Source organism: Mytilus edulis, chromosome 9 (assembly GCF_963676685.1).
Source record: "Mytilus edulis chromosome 9, xbMytEdul2.2, whole genome shotgun sequence".
Lineage (NCBI taxonomy): Eukaryota > Metazoa > Mollusca > Bivalvia > Mytilida > Mytilidae > Mytilus > Mytilus edulis.
In genome coordinates, this window is record NC_092352.1 from 16,181,497 (window position 1) to 16,206,119 (window position 24,623).

The window sequence follows — 24,623 nt, forward strand, 5'->3', positions numbered from 1 at the left end:
GATGCTTCAGGGAACAATAATCAATCAACAATGCCACAAAGTCTGGGTTTTTTAATTGAATTATTAATCCCTTTTATACTAGGCTGATGTTTTATTGTCCTAAATCATGGCACTGTATAAAATATTCATGTGATCTATGACGTGATTTTTGACATGCTTCAATCTATTATGTAGCAGGAACTAATTATTTCTTCAGGTAAACAAAATATATATCTTCTATGATGAAATGATTTGATGACTGATATTGCCAATTGTTTTTTTGGTATTACTAGTAATACAATAATATATTTGAAAAGTTTTTAGAGTTGACCACAGGGATAAACAAAAAGCCCCAAAGTCCACTATCTTTCAACACCAGTATTATACTATTATAATAATGTAATGATAGGACTAATCCTAGAGTTATTCAATCATTTTGAACCAAAGAACCAAATGATGAGTACTTCGTGTATCAATCTATAGACTGATTGTTGGTTTGTTCCTTAATGTCCAATGTCAATATAATAGATTTGATTTGATTTCTGAGTTTTTACACCATTTTTAAGCACCACTTTTGGGCTATTTTGTGGTGGCCATTTTTTGTTGGTGGAGGAAGCCGAAGTGTTTGGAGAAAACCACTGACCTTCGATCATAGGAAAACTGACAATCCTAGTCAATTAAGAATGGAGTGCACCAAAACAAGATCATTCACACCGCATTTTTTTTCAAATTTTAAAACTTGCTCTTCAGATTCTCGTTACATGGTCACCCTCTGGATATAGTGTCTGACAAAATTAAGAATATAGAACACAGATTTCATAAGTCTAGAGCTTATAATCTTAAATTTATCAATTCTCCAGACTTTATTATTCTAACCAACATCTATAAATAGATTTTATTAATACACACATCTATTTTACTGTATCAGATGAGTAAATTAAAATTTCTTAATGAGTAAGTTTGACACTTTATTCTCTATACATGGCAAACAGAATTTAAACATTTTTATAATCAAATGTATTATGTACAAATAAAACATGCAACATAAAACATATAAATGTATTTACTAAAAAATCACACTGGAATGTCTAATTCTATAATTCAATATAAATAGTTTTATTTGATAGTAGGCAGTTCTTTGAAACTTCATATTTCTTGTAAATTTAGTGAGAAAGTGAACATTTTATACAAATTTATTGCAGTAAAGTTCATGTCTTTCCACCTGAAAATGCACCTTAAAAGAATCAAAAGATCTAGAAAGTTAACATAATAAACTAAACTATTCCCTTGGAAATACTTTCATTTAATTGGAAACAATTTTTCATGACTTTATAAAAAAGGAAATTATTTAACAGAAAAAAGTAGAAAAGTTATTTATAGTCTTGAGACCACAAATCAAAGAAAGTTTGAACAAATAATTTTCAAAACATTAAAAAAAAAAATGGGCATCCATGAAATAACGACTTTCACAACACATGATCTAGTATAATATATAAAAAAACAACATTTTGAGTCTATGAAATATAAATTCAAATAGATTATGAAATACTGAAGCACCATCCAATCAAAAGAATCAGCAGTACATAAAAAAAATGTGCAATTATGTCTGAAGAACAACTATAGCACCATACCTCAAATACAGATCTTTTAAAATGTAACACTATTGTTCAATAAAATACATCTACTCTACAATAAAATGAGGGATTGCTTAATAATGCAAAATGAAGAAACGCTAGATATCCATGATTAAGGTTTTGCACAATGCAGCCAACCAAGAAGTGTGCCACTAATATTCAATTTTAATAGAAGTTAGTTATCATACATATCAGACAAATTGTTTACAAGCTCTTAACCATACACAGGCATTTATTTCACAGTTTTAAAATGTAACAAAACTATCATTGAACTTTTATACTGACATACTCATTTTGTATCAATTTATACATCAATATTCATGTAACATAGGCATGATTAAAAAAAAATAAAAAAAATTGAGTATTTTTTTATGACCCCTAAAGCTTAATTTTTTTACAATATGTATTATGTCTCAAATCTTCTAAGGCTCTCCACGAACAAAAGAAAAGAAATAATCTACATTATTATACATAGAATTTTGTTCCTGGCTTCCTACTACTCCCAATTACAATTGTAATTTTATTTTTACATTGACAAATTTTAATTGTCTATACTGCTTTTTGTATTATACTTGATAGAAAATAGTACAGTTGTAGTTTATAATTATGCATTTTAAATGCAGAATTTATAAAGGTGTCTAGATTCTCTCTAGGCAGACTCAAAATCCGAAAAACAGATTAAAAAAAATAATTAAACTTCAGATTTATTTTGTGTCAGCTTTAAATATTTATATCTTCAATGCAACGTAAAAGAATGTGATGCGTAAAGAAAGAAAGCAGGTGATTTTTTTTCTTACAAAATTTAATTAGTATGACTAGATTTTTTCTTCTATTTATATAATCAACAGCATCTAACTTTCATATTTTCAAAATAAAATATTCAAAATTCATAAAAAGACTTGTAAATATACATAGAAAGTACTTAATCACATCAAAAAAGTTCAACATTACTTTGATTTTTTTTGGATAAAGATAGCATTATGTATGTGTAATTTCACTTTTCATTCAAACCTAATTTTTACATGTAAAATTTGATCAAGACTTACAATTTTGTTTGTGCTGCCTGAGTATTAAGAAATGAAATAAATGTTATGCCCTGTATTAACACACTGGTTTCCCTGTAACTGGTTCTGTATTCTAGTAGAACTGTTCTTGTCTTTTTATACAAATATCACAGCTCGATATGACCTGCTAAAGCTTTGTTTACTTTCTTTTGCAATTCTGCATGATATTTCTTAACCTATAAATAAAAAAAAAAACTTTAAATAATTTGAATAAAATTCTATTATGTCCGACTACTGTTTGTCTATGCATATCCAAGTAACCATTCCCAATGAACAATATACAATGAAATACTAAATCATTTTGTTGTCAATTGACATTTATACTGGTGTTCATGGATATCTTATACCACGTTCACACTATACCTGTTTAAACTGGGTTCGACCCGAATTTGTTAATCTGGGTTAAATTTAGATAGTGTGAATGCCTTAACCTGAGGCAACCCCGGATTAAAATTACCCCTCAGTTGAGGTGGAGTTAATGTAGGGCAAACCAGGGATAACTACCTCACTTCTAAATGTGACGCAAAGTGAAGTTAATGTGAGGTTGTTGCTAACTTGACGTTTGCATAATAAGTCTTCAATGTGACGTAACTATTACTTGACGTCATATATCGAATGACGTCATATTTTGACAGATGTCCAGTTACCATGTTTACTGGGTCACAAACTATATAACCCATATCAAATAAGCGGCAGCAAGAGGAATAAAATTGTATAAATCTTTCTTGAAAAACCTGCTTAATGACAAACGTCTAATCCTATCTCATTTCCGTCGCTGTTTTGGGCATAAAATGGGTACATTTTAATCAACGGATCGACCTGGTGCAAATTATATAGTGTGAACATGGTATTAGTAACAATACTCAATGAATAAAATAATGTGGATTCATTTATTTTCGTTGGTATCAATTTTCGTTGATTGATGAAAACATGCATTTTTGGGGATATTTGATTTCATGGTTTTGCCTATCTCTGCATGCAAAACGTATAGAAAATTTGTAATTTATTGAACATTTGACTTTCGTGGTTCAACTGTACCCACGAAACCCACGAAACGAATAATAATGAATCCACAGTACATTGAAATGTTAAATCATATTTGGTGCCAATTGGTATAATGGGTATCAAGAAGAAAATTTAGATTTCTGACAATTTTTTATTTTTGTATCCTGTATTTGGAAATGACTGTTATTAGATGGGAACCAAATGACAGAACTTAGTATGTCCATCCAATTAAATGTTTTAGTTCTCATTAACTTCAGCAGTCCAAGAGATATGAATGACAAAAAAACAAGTGATAGAAAACAAATTTTTCTACTAAAAAGTCAAAAACTTAACAAGAACAGGTAAAATCATGAAAATTGAACTTGACCTTCATTTTATCACAGGAAACAACATGTCTAAATTTGAAAAAAATTGTAAAAGCATTTTCATATCAATGAATGGACACTGTTTGGCAGCAGTAATCCCCAAATAAATAACAGATTTTTAAGAGAATCTCCATAGGGCCAGCCAAACAACTATACAAAAAAAACATAGAATTACATAAAAGGCTACCATCTTGGTTAATACTAACCTTACTTCCGTATTCATTAGCCTTTTGTTTTAATAAGACATGTTTTTGTGGCATTTCACCATCCTTAGTTTCTCTTCCAAGAACATTCTCAGCAATCTGAACTTCTTCTTTTAAGTATTCATGTTTGTCAATTCTGTGTTCAAAGTGCCGTAACTCTTCCTGAATATCAATAATTTACATAAAATTAGGACCATGAAAACCCTATAATTTATATAAAACATCAAAAAATGTTTTACACTGCAAAAATAATTTATAAAATTATATTATTTTCATTAGCTTTATTTCTAAAATAAAATTCAATGCACTGTTTTCAATTCTGTATTAACTATGAGAATATGATAGAAATTTTAATGAAAGAAAATTGTTCAAAACATATGGTAGTATGTGTACCGAGAGTAGAAGCATTGAGAAAAACATCATGGTTATATTTTCGATATTTACTTTAAAACTAAAAATCAAAAACTTTTGAACTTTTTTTTTTACGCTTACCATAAATGACTGCAGCTCAGCTTCTGTCATATTTGATTTTCTTGCCATAGCGTATAGTTCATATACCCTTTTATCTTTAAATTCTAATTCATCATCTTCAAAATGTTTCTTGGATCCAAGTGTTGCCAGATTTTCATATCCATCTTTTATATCTTTGTTCATCGATTTTAAATTTTTGTTCTTTTTATCATAGTTAAACCCATCCAAGCTATTGTCTATCATGTCTAAATCTGATAAAATGGAAAAAGACATTCATTTATCAGTCTTCATTGCTCATTTGTGTAAAGTTCTGGATCCGCCACTGTGCTTGGCAATCATAACACATCTTCTTATTTTTATAATTAATTTTAATCAGAACATTTTCTTTTAAATTCATACAAAATATATACTATTTATTATTTTCCTGAGTGTTCTATAGTAAGAACAAAATCTGACACTGTTTTCAAACACAATAATGAGTTTGGAGATTCAATTTTTTCATGTCAACCTGTGGAATCATTAATTTTTTGTGCTAGATAAATGATGTACCATATTATATTTTTTTCTAAAACCTTATCTTTCAATTTAATATAACCAACCTGATATAGATTTAAAACCATCCTTCAATAAATCATATTCATCCAGCTTAAGCTGTTGATGCCAAAATTCTTTCTTCAGATTTTCCATTTCCTCATCTAAACAAAATTAAGAAGAAATTTTTGATTTTTTTCTTCTTTTATAAAGATATCAGATTTTCGTAGATCTGTAATATTCATTTTGAACAAAAAGAGATTTGGAATTTACATCAACATTCAAGGTAATCACAATCACACAAAAAGGTCAACTAATAGTCTTTAGCAATAAACTTTACACATGTACCTTTAAAAGCACAATATTCAATATATAACTTCTGAAGCTGGCCAAGAAAAAGAGAAACTAGTTCCTTTAATTGAATAAAATATCAAAATAAGTTTTTCATTGTTGTTTTAATGTTAAATAATGTAAAATAAAAACATAGAATTACACAAAATTGACAAATATATGAGTTCAAGAAACAATAATTGTAAATGAAAATAAATGATTGATTCCTTCTCCAATAGTTTTTTTTATTCAATACTTTTCAGATGAATTGAAGTGATTTAAAGCATGCAGTTATACAACATTCAAGACATGATCAATTCTTGGAAATCAAGTTATTATTTTACATGAATAACACAACAACAATTAAGAAGATTGCATTTTTGTTACTTTAAATGATTCTTTCTGGTATAGATGTAATCCACCATGTTCTACATGGAGACCTGTGCAAATGTGACAGCCATTTCAGATGTGTTTGAGCTTTTTGCCATTTGAAAGGAGACTTCCCTTTTGAATTTTTCTAGGAGTTTGTTTTTTTGTTATTTTACTTTTTTTGTATAGTTTACCAGAAAATCCTGAATCTCCAGCTTTCTCCCATAATTTTTGCAACTTCTTGTCTTTAAAATCTGGTGGTATATCATTACTGAATGCCTCATTAGTACCAGTAACATCTGGGATGTGTATTACATCTTGTAAATTGTACTTATTCACAATATCTAAAATTTAAAGATGTACAATCAAGTTGTTTTATGAAATTTGACTAATAAATTTGACTAATAAAAAAAAATTCATCTCCAGTGCTATTTTCCACAGAAATGTATTTTTGTAACACTATAATAACTGTTGACTTTCCAACTTTCAGTGACTATTATCAATAATATGTAAACTAAATAATGATATTCTACTCTGCAGATAAAATTTATGGCAAACAACAGAATGATATAACATTTTATGAAAAACTTTGAATTCAGTGGGATTTCCAGTGACACTAGAACAATAGAAAAGTCACTCTTCTTATGAAAGAGATAGAAAAGGTCTAAGAACAGGAGAGACAATTTACGCATAAAACTCGATATGCATAGGGATGAATATCTCTTAAAACACAAAACCATTATATAACTTTTATACAACCACTATAAATAAGGTATATGTTAAAGCTAAATGTGTTAATATATGATTTTTTAATTGCCAAACATGCTGTTAATTGAACAACCTATTGTTCAACATAGGGATTTGACTGCATATTTTTCTTTTTTTTTGAAAAAAATATATATCAAACCTTAATAATGTAGCTTTCTGGGTATCCAATTTTTAACGTGTTCCGAAATGTAGTTTCGTCACAAGAATTTTTCAAAGTTGTGTCATTTTGTCTATAATGAATGTCGGTAAATTCGTATGATCGAGCACACCGACAAGTATATCGTTGGGACAACTCGATATAATGTAATCAATATACGTGAAAGATTACCTAATGTGAAGTTTATCAAAATCATCATAACATAATTGATCAACACATTATGTTTGAACAACATGAGTCCTACAATATAAGATTTAAAGGTGCATATCATTTACATTCAACGTTTTTATTGGATATTTTTTTACTACAATGTAACCTCGAGGTTCAACGTTGATAGTAAAAAAAAATCCCAGAAATTTTTTGAATGATATTGTAAATGATATGAACCTTCGAATTCTTATAACATCGGAATAGAAAATATGTGATCCGAATTAACCATGCACGTGTGCTACAGAAGATTATGAACTTTTATGATGTACAGGGGGTAAGGGTTTTTCTTAAACAATATTATGATCCCAAATTTGATGAATTTTGTTGGCAATACTTTAATATACACACTACATATAGCAAAGTATATATTAAATCTCAATGTATTATAATTAGGAAAAATGTTTGACTCGGTAAAAAAAATTCTTCCCCCTCCCCCCGTATTGCATGTAATGGTTTAAACCTAAAGGATTCGCACTAACTGCCTAAAAGGGGTCCGCTCCAGTCTTGAATCAGTGATTTTGTTTATCATAAACAAAATATTGTCTCACACTGAAAGGGTCAGCCGGGCAACATGCACAGCCCGGATTGTCAAAACAACTAAGATTTACAAAAAACGATTACAAAAACAAAACATCAGTTGGACAATCTTACTGGAATCTGATTATCTCTACTGATAAATAATGCAACACTAATGACACATTTAAGTTTTGGAATGATTTTATTCACAAAGAATGTTTCTCATTGGTATACATTTCTATGCTCTTGTCTTTTCAGAGTTTATATTGGAAATTAAAAATTGCTGCATGAAAGACACTAGCTCCACATTCCTATGCATATGATTTTATATGTACGAGAATCATTCCATAAAATATCCGTTTGATATCCTTTCAATGCATGACACTGTCTAGTGGTTTTTCTGCCACAATTACAAGGAAAACCTGGCTAAACTTGTGCTAAATCAAACACTTGAATCTTACATCGCTATTGATGTTAAGCAATTATTTAAAGGGCCATCCGGAACTGTTGGGTTTTATGACAGTCTTCCTTCCATACACACCATCGCTGCAAAATAATTTGAACATTCAATTAGATGATTATAATATTATTTGGCAATCCAAAGAGAACCTGAAAACGTCAGACCACAATAAACAGAGACCCCAAAAAAAGCCAATTTTACTTTACAATGAAATTGAAAAGTAGTTAGTTACATGTCAAATCATCTTTTGGCTGTCGACAAAAAATAAATAAAATCTAAATTTCTTAGCATTTTACCCCCCCCCCCCTTTTTTTAACTGAATTTGTTCAAGGTATGGTGGTTTTACCCCTTTTCAGATTTCAGTATGTCATGTTGTATATCTTTTATAAATTAGATGAATTTCTAGCAAGTTTCTACGATATTCTTTATCATTTGACAAAATACTATGCATCTGAATTAAATTGTTTACTATTTGAAAAAGCGCGCCTTCTCTTACTTTAATTTACTTCCCTTTATTTCACATAGCAACAAATATTAAAAACTGCCACATTTGACTGCATATCAATTTTTTTTCCCAAAAAAAATATCTGTCAAGCAGCATAATTAACTTTACAAATTGGGAGAAAATCAAGATGTTCCGACCATAGGTTAGTATTAAAAAAAAATAATGAAAGGTTGGCATGATTCCAGGTTTGAACCCTGACGACACTTAAAATCGAAAATTCACTTATTTACCTATCATATGAAGATACGATGATGTGATAAACTTAACAATTAATAATTTACCTGGTGCATTATCATATTCACATTACGTTGACACGTCTCAGTTCGTCTGTGTTAGCTCATTTCAAGCTCGTAAACAATGTACACCATTTTCCGCTGTTCTTTACCGATTACCTCTAGTCAGAAGAGCCCACTGTTTACAGGGGCGATAATATTTTGTCACCGGTTCACGCACTGAATTAATAACAGTGACATATTTTAAAATTTTGTGTTCCACTGGATTTATCACTGTTTTGGAATACAATTTTATTTTACATAAGGCCATTTCCCTATATATATGAATTATCCAATTATATACAGCAAGGTCAAATTATAGTCCACAACTATCAGTTTGTAATCCCTATGTCTCACATACTGTAATTTTTGTTGCAGGTGAGACAATAATACTACTGTATTGACAAAGCTGCAAAGCACCTATTAAACTGCAGTATGGCTTACTCGTGTCCAATCCATTTTACTTTGAGTAAATAAAATATGTTTAAACTTAAAAAAAACTGCATCCCTTCTTCTTTCCTTTAAGGTTTAATAAGAATGAGCTTTTTATGTTCAATAATATACATTGAATGTATTTTATTGTTCATAGAAACAGATAAATACAATTATTCAATTTGGAGTGTCTTTATTGAAATTTTAGCATCTGACACATAGTCTTCATTAAACTATTCAGTTTTGTCAAACTAATATTTGTAAAATAAGATCACCTCTTAGTTTAATTCTCACTTCTGCCTCTTTCATTCCTCCTTTATCCATATCTTCAGACTTGAGACGTTTCAGTTGTAATTCCAAACCATCTTGAATCTTCAGGTCAGCATACAAGTCTGCTAACATATGCCCTTTTAATCTCTATCAATTAAAAAATGTCATGCACAAATAATACTTTAAACACTTCAAATATTAATACAATTCCAGGTCGTCATCAAATTAATTTTTAAAAGATTTCACAATGAAATTGGGATTTAAAATGAAAAAAAAACCAACTAAATAAAAAATTTCAAAAATGAACACTGCCTTCAATAAAGCTGAAAGTTCTCTATAATGTTCTCTTATAAACAAACAATCAAGCACCTGATGCAAATAAAAAATAATGACTACTTCTTAAGGGAAGCAATACTATCACAATTCAACCACATCAGAGTCACCATGCCATTAAGACGCTTCATAGTACAATTATTTCAGGATTTGACAACTGAATCTAAATTCACCATTTTGAATTCGCGATTGGTAGAGTCCTTTACAAATTCATGTAGCACATACAATGTGCTAATCATTTCAAAAATAATTAAAACATTTGTAAAATGTGTCATTTAATACAATTTTAACAATCATGAATGTGTGTTGTTTGATTACACTACCAATAATAGCTGCTTTCTCAAGACGGCGGCCAGTTTTTATTGATGGAGGATGCCGGAATGCCTGGAGAAAACCACAGACCTTCTATCAGAAAACTGAAATCTTAGTCAAATTAAGATTGGAGACGAGTGCACCCACACCAGCAGGGTTCGAACTCACAACCTCAGTGTTGACCAACTAGTGATTACAGTAGTAGAACTACTTGGACCACTTGGCCAGCGAGGCCCCCATTCAAATTTGTCTGTCATCAGTTAAATGTTTTGAAATCTGACAGATACTTCCCTTTATTTAGAAATAAAGTCTGTAAAATCTTTTTTATAAATTGCCCCTGTTCGTATTGTTTTGGTTCATGTATGGTCCTTATCCTCTTAATCAGTTTTCCTTGTAAAATCCATGAGATGTTTTACTTTCGAGGTTTCAACTTTTACTGTGAAAAATAAAACAGCCATTAAAAATTTCCTTATCTAAAGTATTCACTATTAGTTGTTTATTTCAGTGCCAAATATAACAATACAGCATGATCCTCAAAAGTGTATAGGCATGATAGAAGGATTCAACTCTAACATACTTTATTTGGCCTTTTCAACATTTTTTTATTCGAGAATTACTGATGACTTTTTTTTTAGACGAAATGTGTCTGGCGCAAATATAAAATTTCAATCCTAGTATCTTTGATGAGTTTATTTACAGTTATGACTATCATCTCTGTGAATTAAACTGGGAACCTCTGTGTTCAAAGTTAGTCCTCCAAATGACTGAGTCAAAGATATACTTTCCTGGCTCAACCTATTACAGCTCAATAAATATCTACTACTCAAGCCAAAACAATGCACCTCATCCCTATTTTATCCAATACAGAAAAAACAGTCAATTTTCTGTTTGTGTTTAGTGCAACAAATTCAAAGGGAATAAGTAATGAGCTGAGGGATGAAAAAGTTTAGAATCTGAAAGAAAAAATATTATAGATTTATGATCCAGTCACTGGAAATACAAATTAAAATAACAAAAATGCTTTGTTTGAAGTGTTTAAAAAGGTTTAAAAATGTCTCTTTGAAATTTTGTATGCACAATACATTGTTAAAACTGGGCTCTAGAAAAAGTTGTGTAATTTCAGAACCATTCCAGATTCAATCATTGGATTAAATAGTGATAAAGTGTTTTCAGTCACACAATTTTACTTTAGGTTGTATACCTGCCAGCCTCTGAAACCTTCAAAGAAGGAGATTTCCCTTCAGCTATGACTGAGGGGGGATTTTGCATGAACCACATGTTTAAGCTAAATATATGACCTGTACATTTATTCATTTACAAGACACTACCAATAAAAGTTAATACATATATGTAATCTATACAACTTACTGTAAATTCAGAAATTATTGCATGCATTTATTATTGTGATATTGTCATTTTAAACTAAAATGCGATCTTAGTTTTTGCGATATCAAGAACAATCCTGTTTAATTCATATAAAAAATTCAAAATGCGTGTTTTAATTATTGCGATTATAACCCTGACTGTCGCACTTTTCGCAATAATCAGATACTCCGCAGGGCGCAGCTTTATATGATCGCAGAGGTTGGACCCTGAACAGTTGGGGCAAGCATGGACACAACATTCAAGCTGGATTCAGCTCTAAATTTGGATTGTGATTAAATAGTTGACACAACATAGGTTTCTGACACAGAATGAATGTGGTCTAATGAACTTAAAATATTTTTTTTGCCTTTGAGCAATTCACTATGCTGTTGAATATTAATCCTCTCAAAAAAATGTTAGAAGAAATTTTCTTTTTATTTATGAAATCTGAAATGAGAAAAATCTACCCCCCCCCTCCCCCCCCCCATTTTTTTCACATCCCCCTTTCCCTTTTCCAAAACTGATTTCAATTCAAATTTCTAATGGAGTTTGCAACAATAACTACTCATTTAAATACATCATAAAATATTAAAATGTAAAATAAAGTGCTTGTTATCACTGAATGGTAAAGATTGTTTTAATTTATCAGTTGGTAGTAAAAGTGAATATACATTGTATATTGTATAAAACAATGATTTAAGTTGATTTAACTACTATTCTGGACAAAGAAAGATAACTCCAATTGAAAATTTCTTGCTACTGCACAATATTGTGCAATTAGATATTTCTTGCTATTGTGCAATACTGTGTAATTGAAAATATTTGCTATTGCACAATACTGTGCAATTGAAGATTTCTTGCTATTGTGCAATACTCTGCAATTGAAAATTTCTTGTTATTGCACAATACTGTGCAATTGAAGATTTCGTGCTATTGCTGAATACTGTGCAATTGAAAATTTCTTGCTATTGCACAATACTTAATATAATAATTTTGGATCCTGATTTGAACCAACTTGAAAACTGGGCCCATAATCAAAAATCTAAGTACATGTTTAGATTCAGCATATCAAAAAAGCCCAAGAATTCAATTTTTGTTCAAATCAAACTTAGTTTAATTTTGGACCCTTTGGACTTTAATGTAGACCAATTTGAAAACAGGACTAAAATTAAGAATCTACATACACAGTTAGATTTGGCATATCAAAGAACCCCAAGGATTCAATTTTTGATGAAATCAAACAAAGTTTAATTTTGGACCCCGATTTGGACCAACTTGAAAACTGGGCCAATAATAAAAATCTAGGTACATTTTTAGATTCAGCATATCAAAGAAACTTCAACCCCAAGGATTCAATTTTTGTTAAAATCAAACTAAGTTTAATTTTGGACCCTTTGGACCTTAATGTAGACCAATTTGAAAAAGGGACCAAAAATTAAGAATCTACATACACAGTTAGATTTGGCATATCAAAGAACCCCAATTTTTCAATTTTTGATAAAATCAAACAAAGTTCAATTTTGGACCCTTTAGGCCCCTTATTCCTAAACTGTTGGGACCAAAACTCCCAAAATCAACCCCAACCTTCCTTTTATGGTCATAAACCTTGTGTTTAAATTTCATAGATTTATATTTACTTATACTAAATTTATGGTGCAAAAACCAAGAATAATGCTTATTTGGGGCCCTTTTTTGTCCCCTTTTTCCTAAACTGTTAGAACCAAAACTCCCAAAATCAATCCCAACCTTCCTTTTGTGGTCATAAACCTTGTGTAAAAATTTCATAGATTTCTATTTACTTAAACTAAAGTTAAAGTGCGAAAACCAAGAATAATGCCTATTTGGGCCCTTTTTTGTCCCCTTTTTCCTAAACTGTTAGAACCAAAACTCCCAAAATCAATCCCAACCTTCCTTTTGTGGTCATAAACCTTGTGTAAAAATTTCATAGATTTCTATTTACTTAAACTAAAGTTAAAGTGCGAAAACCAAGAAAAATGCTTATTTGGGCCCTTTTTGGCCCCTTATTCCTAAAATGTTGGGACCAAAACTCCCAAAATCAATCCCAACCTTCCTTTTGTGGTCATAAACCCTTTGTTAAAATTTCATAGATTTCTATTCACTTTTACTAAAGTTAGAGTGCGAAAATTAAAAGTATTCGGACGATGACGACGCAGACGACGACGCCAACGTGATACCAATATACGACCAAAAAATTTTCAATTTTTGCGGTTGTATAAAAACCTTGCAATAATTTCTGAATTACTGTAGTTGTTTTTTTGTTTACTTTTTTAATACTTCAAGTCTCATAACTAATATGCATAATAAAGATTCAGTATGACAAGTAAACTTGGTCATAAAAAAATTTTATACAATCTGCAGTTATATTTCTTCTTTCTTACACTGCTGCTTGAGGCTTAATCAAGACAAGGATCTCTATCTTGTTGGAGTTGACATAGCAAAAAATATTTTGATCGTAAAACACCAAACATAAAACTAATGACCAAATTTTTCAAATGAGCACAGATTGTTCGTTTCTTTTTATTCCTGTTTAAAATATCCAAAAGCAGGAGATTTCGGAATTTGTTCATTTGCTGCACCTAACAGCAGGGTTAGCAGGTTATCAATCTGTGTTCTTTTGGTACATGCCAGAGCTTGTCCCATATCAAAAAGTGGATATTTGCATGCCAAAACTGGGTGCACTGCTTTGTTGCTTTTTTTAGCCAACTTGAGGCTAAAAAATCCATAAAAATCAGGCCTCTATATGTTCATTTTTTCTCTTCATTTGTGTAAATTTCACCTATCTGCCAACATTCAATTTTATATATTGACAGTTTTCAAAGTGACTACTCCGGTCCGAGACCACAATTAATTCGTAGTGCATTTCGTTTAGAACATAAATGAAAATTAAAACAATCCCACCTGCGCTTTCTCAGTGAAATTGTTACAGTGTGTTGTACTACTTTTGGGACAAATTATATCAAAATTATAGAAAACTTCATCGGCTCTAACTCAAAATAGTGACAATTTTATGTTTAGGGCGTCTTGAAATCTTTTGACAGCTTACGAAGTGCTAATTTTTAACCTTTTCCAGCTGGACCAAATCACTACTTTCCTTTAAAATTCTGGACCCAAATTTTTTTACAGTGTAATTTCACCCCCCCCCCCCCCTCCTCTACTTCCAAGTTGAGGCATAAAACATAAAGAAATAAATTTGGAAGGGGTATGAAAAATATTGGCAGGTAACCCACTGTCAACACTAGGGACTATATTCGTGAACAACGAAAATCAAGGGACGACAATTGTGGTCCCGGACATCCCTTGTTGCATTTAAACTTTTATTTTGAAATGGACGTCAAGTTACTTGCAGCCTCCAGACTGGAGTATGCAAATTTTTATTCTAATTTCGGCAATCAATTTTTTTTAGCAATCATGATAAACATGGCAAAACCGCTGTTGGGCGTCAGAGTAATCTCAGAATAGGATCATATATATCTTTATTCTCATAAAGCCAATGCATTACATCGGTACAGAGATAACAGATACAACAATAAATATTTACAATATGTACAAAACAAGCGAGAGAGGTTACAAAAGTTACAAGCCAGGAGTACAAACACTAGTATTTATATTTTTTATAAAAGAACAAAGCTTTTTCAGAACTGGTTTTCTTGTACTTGACATAAGTTCAGAGAATTTAACTGTATTTTGCCGTTTTGTAAAATATTCAGTTAAAAACTCTTTGCGTTTTTGATGGAAAAAATTGCATTCAAATATAAAATGATATTCGTCACCTATTTGTCGATTGTTACATAGACTGCAAAAGCGGTTTTCTCTGATCACGTTTTGCCATCTTCCTGTTTCAATCGGTAGCTTAGTATTAGTCGTTCTAAATCGAGAAAAAACAATTACGTCTTTGAAGTCCAAAATATTAAAATATTCTTCGAATTCCAAGTTTTTCTTAAAAATTTTGTAGTTAATACCTTTTGGTGAATTTTGAATGAGGGAATTCCAGTATTGAATATATTGATCTAGCAATCTCTGCTTTATAACAGTTTTTAAGGTTCATGTGGACCCTATGGCTAAAATGGCCGTATTTTCACCTCAAAATTTTCTCTGAGTACAGGCAAACCTGTGCATCTGGAAAAGTTTTAAGGCATAGCATGCCCTAGAGAAATAGAATTCAAATGCATTGCATGATTTAGAAAATTCATAACTTAACTGGATTTTGCCGTACACTTTTTTTCGTCCCTGCAGAAGATGATGAAATTAACAAACAGTTGAGTTTACCTTGATATGTTCCACTCAGGTACACAGTTTAAATTACCAATCATTGTCAGGTATCTATTGTCCATCTAATGTCCATGTCAACTAAAAATGCTCACTTTAAGTTTTACCTGTGGGGAAGTTTTCAAACCTGTTTCCCAACTTAGTTTATTTTGGCACCTTCTGGAGGAATGAAAAAAAGTGCACCGCAAAATCCTGGTAAGTTTTTATTTTTCTAAAACATAAAACATATTTAAAATTCATTTATCTAGGGCATGCTATGCCTGAATTTTTTTACAGATTCGCAGGTTTGTCTGTACTCAGAGTAAATTTTGAGGTGAAAATATGGCCATTTTAGCCATAGGGTCCACATGAACCTTAACCATAATTTCTTTATTAACAAAATTTTGTGACTCCCATATGTATGAGAAACCACAATCTTGAAATATTTTTTGTATAAACAGGATCCATTTTATCTGGACATTATGGTGCTCGTTCATATGACGAGAAAGTTGATATAATATGAAGGAAAACTTTGCTTGTTTTCCGGATATCAAATTTGCCCAGAATAGTACTGTTCGAACTTTAATATATATTTCGATCGGATGACGACCTAGTTCCCCGTAAACCATATAATTTGGCGTTAGAATAGAAGGAGGCCATGTGATATCTGTGTATACCTTTAATGCCTTGTGCCATATCTGGTTTATCTTGTTCATTCTAAAAGGACTGGACTGTACATCTTCTTTGTACTTGTTGATCGAACTGGTGTGTGTCACAGTAAGTGTGAAAATAAAGAGTATTAACATAAAATTCATTTTATCCGTGTTGAGATTCTCGATGGAAAATATAATTTCAATGTTACTTTTTATCTTCGCTGCATAGGACAGAAGACGTAATTTGAAGCGCACCAGAGATTACGAATAAATTATCTCGAGATGTGTATAAAACATACATTTGAGATCCGTATACTTTCGTTTCATTCTCAGTGTAATTAATAATTAGACGTGTGTTTGTTTTTGTACTCATTATATGTATTTGTATATATGAATAAAACATATAGAATCCAGTAACAATTGATTCTCAATATATTTGTTCGCTGACAATCATGGTAATTAAATTAAGAGTTCAGAATACTTAATTCAGGTTCACCAAGGTAAAAACCCATTCAAAGTGAAAGTTGGTGAAGGGATTTCCTGTATTATGATTAAACATTATTAGATAGATATAACAGTTATGGGAGACATGGAATTCAACTCGATGTTAATTGATGTTGCAAAACATTTGACCGCTGATGACATACATCGCATGAAATTTATGTGTAAAGATATTGTGAAAAAAAGAGACATGGAAAAAGTGGAAACTGCTTTGGATTTATTCACTGAATTACAGTCAAGAGAAAAACTGACAGCAAATAACACATCTTTCCTGAAACAACTTTTAGTCAAGTGTGAAAAACTAAATGCTATCAGTGTTATTGAACAATTTGGAAATATCAGATTAAATCATCCTGTAGGAAATAGAGAGGTTCCAATGGATGTTTCACCTGGAGTTCAACATCAGGCTTTTCAACAAGCTCAACCTGTTGTCCCACAACCTGTGCATCAATCTCATAATGGTGTTGCTAGTAGAAGAGAAGGTAAAAAAATTATTTCATTAACATTGTTCCTAGGTCAGTAGCTAAAAAACTCCATGTAAATAAATTTTGCAAAGAAAATAAGTCTAGTGTACAATTTAATGTCTGAAACAGTCCAAAATATAATTTTATTTATGCTTCTTATTTTTGATAAATTTTGTTTTCCTTAATTTATAAATCATTATATATACAACCTGTTGTATCTTTTTAAATCCTACCTTCATGTAATCAATTTTTGTCGAGCCTGCAACTTTTGTTGCAGAAAACTCGACATAGGGATAGTGATCCGGCAGCGGCGGCAGCTACGGCGGCTACGGCGGCGGCGTTAGCTCACTTCTTAAAAGCTTTATATTTTAGAAGGTAGATGACCTGGATACTTCATACTTTGTATATAGATGCTTCATGTTACGAAGTTTCCGTCAGTCACATGTCCAATGTCCTTGACCTCATTTTCATGGTTCAGTGACCACTTGAAAAAAAAGTTCAAATTTTTTGTAATGTTAAATTCTCTCTTATTATAAGTAATAGGATAACTATATTTGATATGTGCGTACCTTGCAAGGTCCTCGTGTCTGTCAGACAGTTTTCACTTGACCTCGACCTCATTTCATGGATCAGTGAACAAGGTTAAGTTTTGGTGGTCAAGTCCATATCTCAGATACTATAAGCAATAGGGCTAGTATATTCGGTGTATGGAAGGACTGTAAGGTGTACATGTCCAACTGGCAGGTGTCATCTGACCTTGACCTCATTTTCATGGTTCAGTGGTTATAGTTAAATTTTTGTGTTTTGGTCTGTTTTTCTCATACTATATGCAATAGGTCTACTATATTTGTTGTATGGAATGATTGTAAGGTGTACATATCTAGCTGGCAGATGTCATGTGACCCTGACCTCATTTTCATGGTTCAGTGGTCAAAGTTAAGTTTTTGAGTTTTGGGCTTTTTATCTACTATATGCCATAGGTCAACTATATTTGGTGTATGGAAATATATTATGATCTTTATGTCAGTCACACAGGTTTTATTTGACCCTGACCTCATTTTCACGGTTCATTGCACAGTGTTAAGTTTTTGTGTTTTGGTCTATTTTTCTTAAACTATAAGTAATGGGTCAACTATATATGTTGTATAGAACCATTGTTAGCTGTACATGTCTGCCTGGCATGTTTCATCTGACCTTGACTTCATTTTCAAGGTTCATTGGTCTTTGTTTAGTTATCTTGGTTAATGTTAAGTTTATGTGACAGTTGTAATAAAGCTTAGCTTTATACCTAGGACTATCAACATAATATCAATGATTAGTATAGAAGGCGAGACATTTCAGCGTGTGCACTCTTGTCTTTAAGATGTAGTATACTTGGATGTACATGTATATACGGAGAGTGTAACTTGGTTGACTTGGTTTCTCTTTTATTCCTTTGTATTTTCATTGCACTGCCAGAGTCGGATTTAAGGGGGGAGTGGGCAGGGGGCTAGGCATCCCCTTTTTCTAGGAAAAAAAATGGTTGATTATATAGGGAATCACTTAAGCATGACAAGAGCGAGCCTCCTCTTAGGCAGTCAGTGGGCCCCCAGTTTAATATCTGGATCTGTCAACAACAACTGCTGGCACAGATGAGGGTCTCTAATTGTCTGTACCTTGCGATACAATAGATATGCATTGTTTAGGCATAAGATACCATAAAGATAATCAAACTCATACATGTTGAAAGACCAAAAGACAAATAGCAGTACACAAAACACCTCATGGAAGCAACAAGAACCAAAAAAAATCCCCAAAAACAGTAGTGTTCATAGTTTCTTCAAATCCTGCTCCACATGTGACATGCATTGTATTGCTCTAGTAAATACAAACCTGGTGAAAAGTCTTTTAATTGATACTGAAAACTAATTGCTAATTGTGCGCACATGTTTACAATTATTTTCATTATATTTTTAGATCCTATTGTACAACAGCAACTTAATGGTGAGTAATTAAAAACTGTGTTTTATTGAAGTAAAACATTAAAGTTCAAAGTGACAGCAATGCTTAACACACAGAAGAAATCCTCATTTTAATGAAAATAGAATATCAACTTTGCAAGACAGCAATGTTCACCATGCAATAATTCTATAAATGAAATATAGTTAATATATTTATAATAGTATCTGAGTACAGTAACTGACCAAACCTTAAAATTATATTGAGAATGGAAATGGGGAATTTGTCAAAGAGACAACTACAATGTACCCGACCAAAAGCAGAAACCATGAAAACATTAATTCACAGATGAACTATGAAAATGAGGTCAAGGTCAGATGAATACAATCATTTCATATTTGACATACTGCTAATAGTACCTGAGGAACAGCCCTTATTATAAAAACTTAACCTTGATCACAGATCCATGAAATGGAATCGTGAAATTTATTACTTATTCAAATTGTTTCATGTATGAGAAAGAAGTGCCATTTACAGACACATTTTATAGGATAAATTTAACTTTACATATTTGTGAGGTGTCAGGGCGAGTATCATATTATTTATACAGAATGTTTTGAAATCTTAAATAATATATATGTAGGACTCTAAAGTGCGATTGGGACACTAAAGTATGATGGTCATGCTAAAGTGCGATGGTCTACGCTAAAGTGCGATGCTTCCATACGCTAAAGTAAGATGATGACGTAAACAGTCGTTAATACAAACCAAAAATTAACATGCCGGAAGATAGTTTAGGGATATTACACCAAATTTCCATGACTTATTAGGCAGCAACCATTTGATTTTCTGGGGGGGGGCTATGGTTTTTTTTTCTGTACAAACTTTTTTCTTTCAATTTTAGCATTACATATAGTGGCAGCTGAGGGTGAAACAAACAATTTTTTTTTCTCAGAATCAAAAACAAATTATTTTTTTCTCCAAAAACTGGAAACAAACTTTTTTTTCCAAAAAAAACCATAGCCCCCCCCCCCCCCCCCCCCCCAGAAAATCAAATGGTTGCTGCCTTAGTAATCGATTTAAACTTTTTTTGTCGGCTGAAGCACACATTTTTTTCTCACGTGCTGGAAGAAGGACTTCTATCCTACAGTCGACCATGTTACTATATAAATACAAAATAGTATACTCATACTCATCTACGTCGGTAAAATAGAGTTTTCATGCGTGAATTGTAAATTGTTTGCTAAAACATTATTTTGTTCTGTACATTGTAGGCATAATAAAACATGTATTAGTACTCTCTATGAAAAAGGAGAAAGCTTGGCGAACATTGCCTTTCTTTCGCATTTAAATTAAAGCTTTTACAAAAGAATGTTGCATATTCCAATAATTACATTAGATGTATGTTTCATTATAATACGTTGTTCTGATTGGCTACCTGCACCATCATGTGTTATTCCTTAAGCAATTGCATCACTCAATAAAACTTATCATTCATGATAACACGAGGTCCCACAATAAAGTGCACAGGTGAATTAAACAAAAAAAAATATAAAATTCGTGTTTTCATGATCCTATAGCTAAAAAATGTAATTATAAGTATTGAATGCTTCTTTTTGTAACTTCATAGGGTTGTAAAAGCGTTGACTGTGCGTACATTTTTAGAATGAAGCGCTTCCGCACTTCATACAAAATGTACTTCGGTCAACGCTTTTACACCCCAATGAAGTTACAAAAAGAAGCATTCAATTCTTAAATAATGAACAAATAACAGGCAATTATTTGAACTTGGAATTATTTTTATTTATGGAATTTGCATAATTTCTTGTGCTTAAAATTTTCAATAAATTCCATGTTTATTTGGTATTATAATGTTTTGAGCAGTTCATAAAACTTCCCATACAATGAATGCATTTTGTATAGATGGTGTTGAAAATGTACTATCTTCTTTGTAATAGAAAGTGTTGTGCGCAGCACAGAACATTTAAGTACAAAATTTCAAACACAAGAAATTATGCAAATTCCATAACTAAAAATAATTCCAAGTTAATTTGTACTAAAGGAACAAATTACTATTAGTATTATAACTTATTTTTGTAGCTCTGAGACCAGAATTTAATTTCCTAATGAAGAACCTAAGCAGAGAATGGAGATTTTATCTAAGAGCCTTAGGTATGTCTGATTCTGATGTTGATATAGTAGAGACAGATTATCCACGAAGTTTGAGAGATCAGATTTATCAAGCATTGGTCATGTGGGCAAAAGAGAACAAGGAGAGAGCAACAAAGACTGAACTCATTAGAGCTCTAAAGGATGGATCTGTGGAAAGATTTGACTTGGCATCAAAACTAGAAAAGGGAAATTACTAAATATGATCTAATTCATAAGATATTGAAGAACCTAATCATTTAGAGAAAAATTTGTGATTTTGTTTTGGATAATTTTGCAAACACCATTAAAAGTTGAACCAATGAATGTAAGCCATTTTTCATTTTGTAGAATTCTAAACAAATTTGTCCAATGTCATATTACTTATGAATCTTACTAGTCTTACTTTTATAAAATAAGAGAAAATCAGTTATAGAAAATATTTTGGTTTTGTGCTAAGAACTGTATTTAAAAATGTATATTTTTATTTTTATTTTGATAACTTCCATCATCAAAATAAATGTCAGCAGATTTATTTGAAAAGCATGTATTGATTGATCTTGTAAATAAATATGTATATATGCCTCTATTGACTATCATATTTTTATAGTGCAGTGGAAGTGTGTTGCTATTGGTCAGTGCTGGTCCTATATTCAATGTTTTCATTGCAGTAATCTTCACATAGAACAGGATGCTGTATCTAACTGTAAATCTTCCTAATTTTTATGAAAAATGTGCACCAATAAAGGCCCACTTCATATGAAAATAAAGATATGTTGTATGATTGCCAAGTAGACAATTATCCATCAGGGGCAATGATTTAAACAACCAAAGATCACTGTACAGTCTTCAACAATGTTAACACATATACCTGTTCCAACTAACTGGAAACTTTGTTAATAATATTGCCATATTATTGTCGAGCCTGCAACTTTTGTTGCAGAAAGCTCGACATAGGGATAGTGATCCAGCAGCGGCGTTAGCTCACTTCTTAAAAGCTTTATATTTTAGAAGGTGGAAGACCTGGATGCTTCATACTTTGTATGTAGATGCTTCATGTTACGAAGTTTCCATCAGTCACATGTCCAATGTCCTTGACCTCATTTTCATGGTTCAGTGACCACTTGAAAAAAAAATTCAAATGTTTTGTAATGTTGAATTCTCTTTTATTATAAGTAATAGGATAACTATATTTGATATGTGCGTACCTTGCAAGGTCCTCGTGTCTGTCAGACAGTTTTCACTTGACCTCGACCTCATTTCATGGATCAGTGAACAAGGTTAAGTTTTGGTGGTCAAGTCCATATCTCAGATACTATAAGCAATAGGGCTAGTATATTCGGTGTATGGAAGGACTGTAAGGTGTACATGTCCAACTGGCAGGTGTCATCTGACCTTGACCTCATTTTCATGGTTCAGTGGTTAAAGTTAAATTTTTGTGTTTTGGTCTGTTTTTCTCATACCATATGCAATAGGTCTACTATATTTGTTGTATGGAATGATTGTTAAGTGTACATGTCTAGCAGGCAGATGTCATGTGACCTTGACCTCATTTTCATGGTTCTGTGGTCAAAGTTAAGTTTTTGAGTTTTGGTCTTTTTATCTAACACTATATGCCATAGGTCAACTATATTTGGTGTATGTAAATATTTTATGATCTTTGTCAGTCGCACAGGTTTTATTTAACTGTGTCAGACGTCATTTTCACGGTTCATTGCACAGTGTTAAGTTTTTGTGTTTTGGTCTATTTTTCTTAAACTATAAGTAATGGGTAAACTATATATGTTGTATAGAAGCATTGTTAGCTGTACATGTCTGCCTGGCATGGTTCATCTGACCTGGACTTCTTTTTCAAGGTTCATTGGTCTTTGTTTAGTTATCTTGGTTAATGTTAAGTTTATGTGACAGTTGTAATAAAGCTTAGCTTTATACTTAGGACTATCAACATAATATCAATGATTAGTATAGAAGGTGAAACATTTCAGCGTGTGCACTCTTGTCTGTTCTTGTTGGAACAAATATTTTATACTCTTTCAGTGGCGGATCCAATAATTTTAAGAAGTGGGGGCCCACTGACTGCCTAAGAGGGGCCCGCTCCAGTGATTCCCAATATAATGAACTAAACTTTTCCAAGAAAAGGGGGGAGGGCCCACCCTAAATTCGACTCTGTCTTTATTCAGCAAGGAAAAAATACTGTAATGCATTTAGTATTTATTCCCTAGGAAATAAAATTGCAGAATATTTCTTATTTTTCATGACATAGTCTGACATGCCAAATTTGAACAAATTGAAGAGTGAACCAATTGCCCTTTTTTTATATAAAAATAAACGGGGAATATGTTCATGGGACACAAATGATGCCCCTGTTTGCATTTAAGATTATATAGAGACATAACTCGACACAGTAATAGTGACATTTCACAAATTTGTACTTGATCTGTGTGCAAGTTTCTTGGCATTTGGTAGAGGCAAACTTAAGTTCGAGATCGGAAACAAAAAAAATCAGCATTTTTTTTCGTTTGAAAAGGGGCATAATTCTGAAATGGTTAAAGGGACACTTTCAAAATTCAACTTGATCTGTGTATAAGTTTCATAACATTTGGTTTAGGCAAACTAAAGTAAGACAAAGGAATCCAATTTTGGGACGTGTAGACAGACATGGGTAAAAGGCAAAGGGCATTAACTATTACCGCAGAAATATGTGTTGTCATTTTGCAATTTTGATTGTAAAATGTAGATGTTAAATAAAAATATTAAAACTATGAAAAATATTGGAAGTAAATTAACTATATAACTGAAGGTACAGGACCAATTTCCATAGAATTAAGATGTGCCAATGCTAATACAACTGCATACCAGATATCTTTGACCTACGACTAGTGGTTCCCCCATAAACCGACTAATCACAAACCAAGATATTATTGATACAGCCGCCAGAAACATCATACCCATGTCCAGCTTTTAGGCTCCTTCAAGACTATATAAAAACCATGAATATGGTCAAAATCTATCACTCAAGAATAATAACTAATGTGAGTCGACTTTCCTTTGTAAAATGTTTCACTTATTTTTTATATTTAGACATTTGTAGCAAAGATCTAG

General features: G+C 31.7%; 2 protein-coding genes and 1 long non-coding RNA gene across 3 annotated transcripts; 1 reads left to right on the forward strand and 2 right to left on the reverse strand.

The window, feature by feature from the left end:
* Positions 1-932: 932 nt before the first annotated feature.
* Positions 933-16,940, reverse strand: LOC139489575 (alpha-2-macroglobulin receptor-associated protein-like). Its single transcript, XM_071276151.1, has 7 exons — positions 16,495-16,940; positions 9,547-9,688; positions 6,146-6,295; positions 5,321-5,416; positions 4,743-4,972; positions 4,254-4,412; positions 933-2,853 (listed from the first exon to the last, which is right to left on the reverse strand). The coding sequence occupies exons 1-7, from the start codon at positions 16,630-16,632 to the stop codon at positions 2,785-2,787; spliced, it is 984 nt and encodes a 327-aa protein (XP_071132252.1). The 5' UTR covers positions 16,633-16,940; the 3' UTR covers positions 933-2,784.
* LOC139487701 (uncharacterized) lies at positions 7,786-8,984 on the reverse strand. The gene is made up of 2 exons (XR_011655869.1): positions 8,849-8,984; positions 7,786-8,148 (listed from the first exon to the last, which is right to left on the reverse strand). It is a non-coding gene; the product is annotated as an uncharacterized lncRNA (long non-coding RNA).
* A 10-nt stretch (positions 16,941-16,950) lies between the features above and the next one.
* Positions 16,951-22,110, forward strand: LOC139489580 (FAS-associated death domain protein-like). The gene is made up of 3 exons (XM_071276157.1): positions 16,951-17,453; positions 19,392-19,418; positions 21,474-22,110. The coding sequence occupies exons 1-3, from the start codon at positions 17,051-17,053 to the stop codon at positions 21,740-21,742; spliced, it is 699 nt and encodes a 232-aa protein (XP_071132258.1). The 5' UTR covers positions 16,951-17,050; the 3' UTR covers positions 21,743-22,110.
* The last annotated feature ends 2,513 nt before the right edge of the window (positions 22,111-24,623 follow it).

Excerpts from the sequence above, each read along its gene's own strand:
- LOC139489575 (XM_071276151.1), bottom strand. The coding sequence starts at position 16,632 with ATGAATTTTATGTTAATACTCTTTATTTTCACACTTACTGTGACACAC. Across the intron at positions 6,296-9,546 it reads AGTGAGAATTAAACTAAGAG|ATATTGTGAATAAGTACAAT; the intron begins GTGATCTTATTT and ends TTTAAATTTTAG. Across the intron at positions 4,413-4,742 it reads CTGAGCTGCAGTCATTTATG|GAAGAGTTACGGCACTTTGA; the intron begins GTAAGCGTAAAA and ends ATTGATATTCAG.
- LOC139489580 (XM_071276157.1), top strand. The coding sequence starts at position 17,051 with ATGGGAGACATGGAATTCAACTCGATGTTAATTGATGTTGCAAAACAT. Across the intron at positions 17,454-19,391 it reads TGTTGCTAGTAGAAGAGAAG|ATCCTATTGTACAACAGCAA; the intron begins GTAAAAAAATTA and ends TTATATTTTTAG. Across the intron at positions 19,419-21,473 it reads TGTACAACAGCAACTTAATG|CTCTGAGACCAGAATTTAAT; the intron begins GTGAGTAATTAA and ends TTATTTTTGTAG.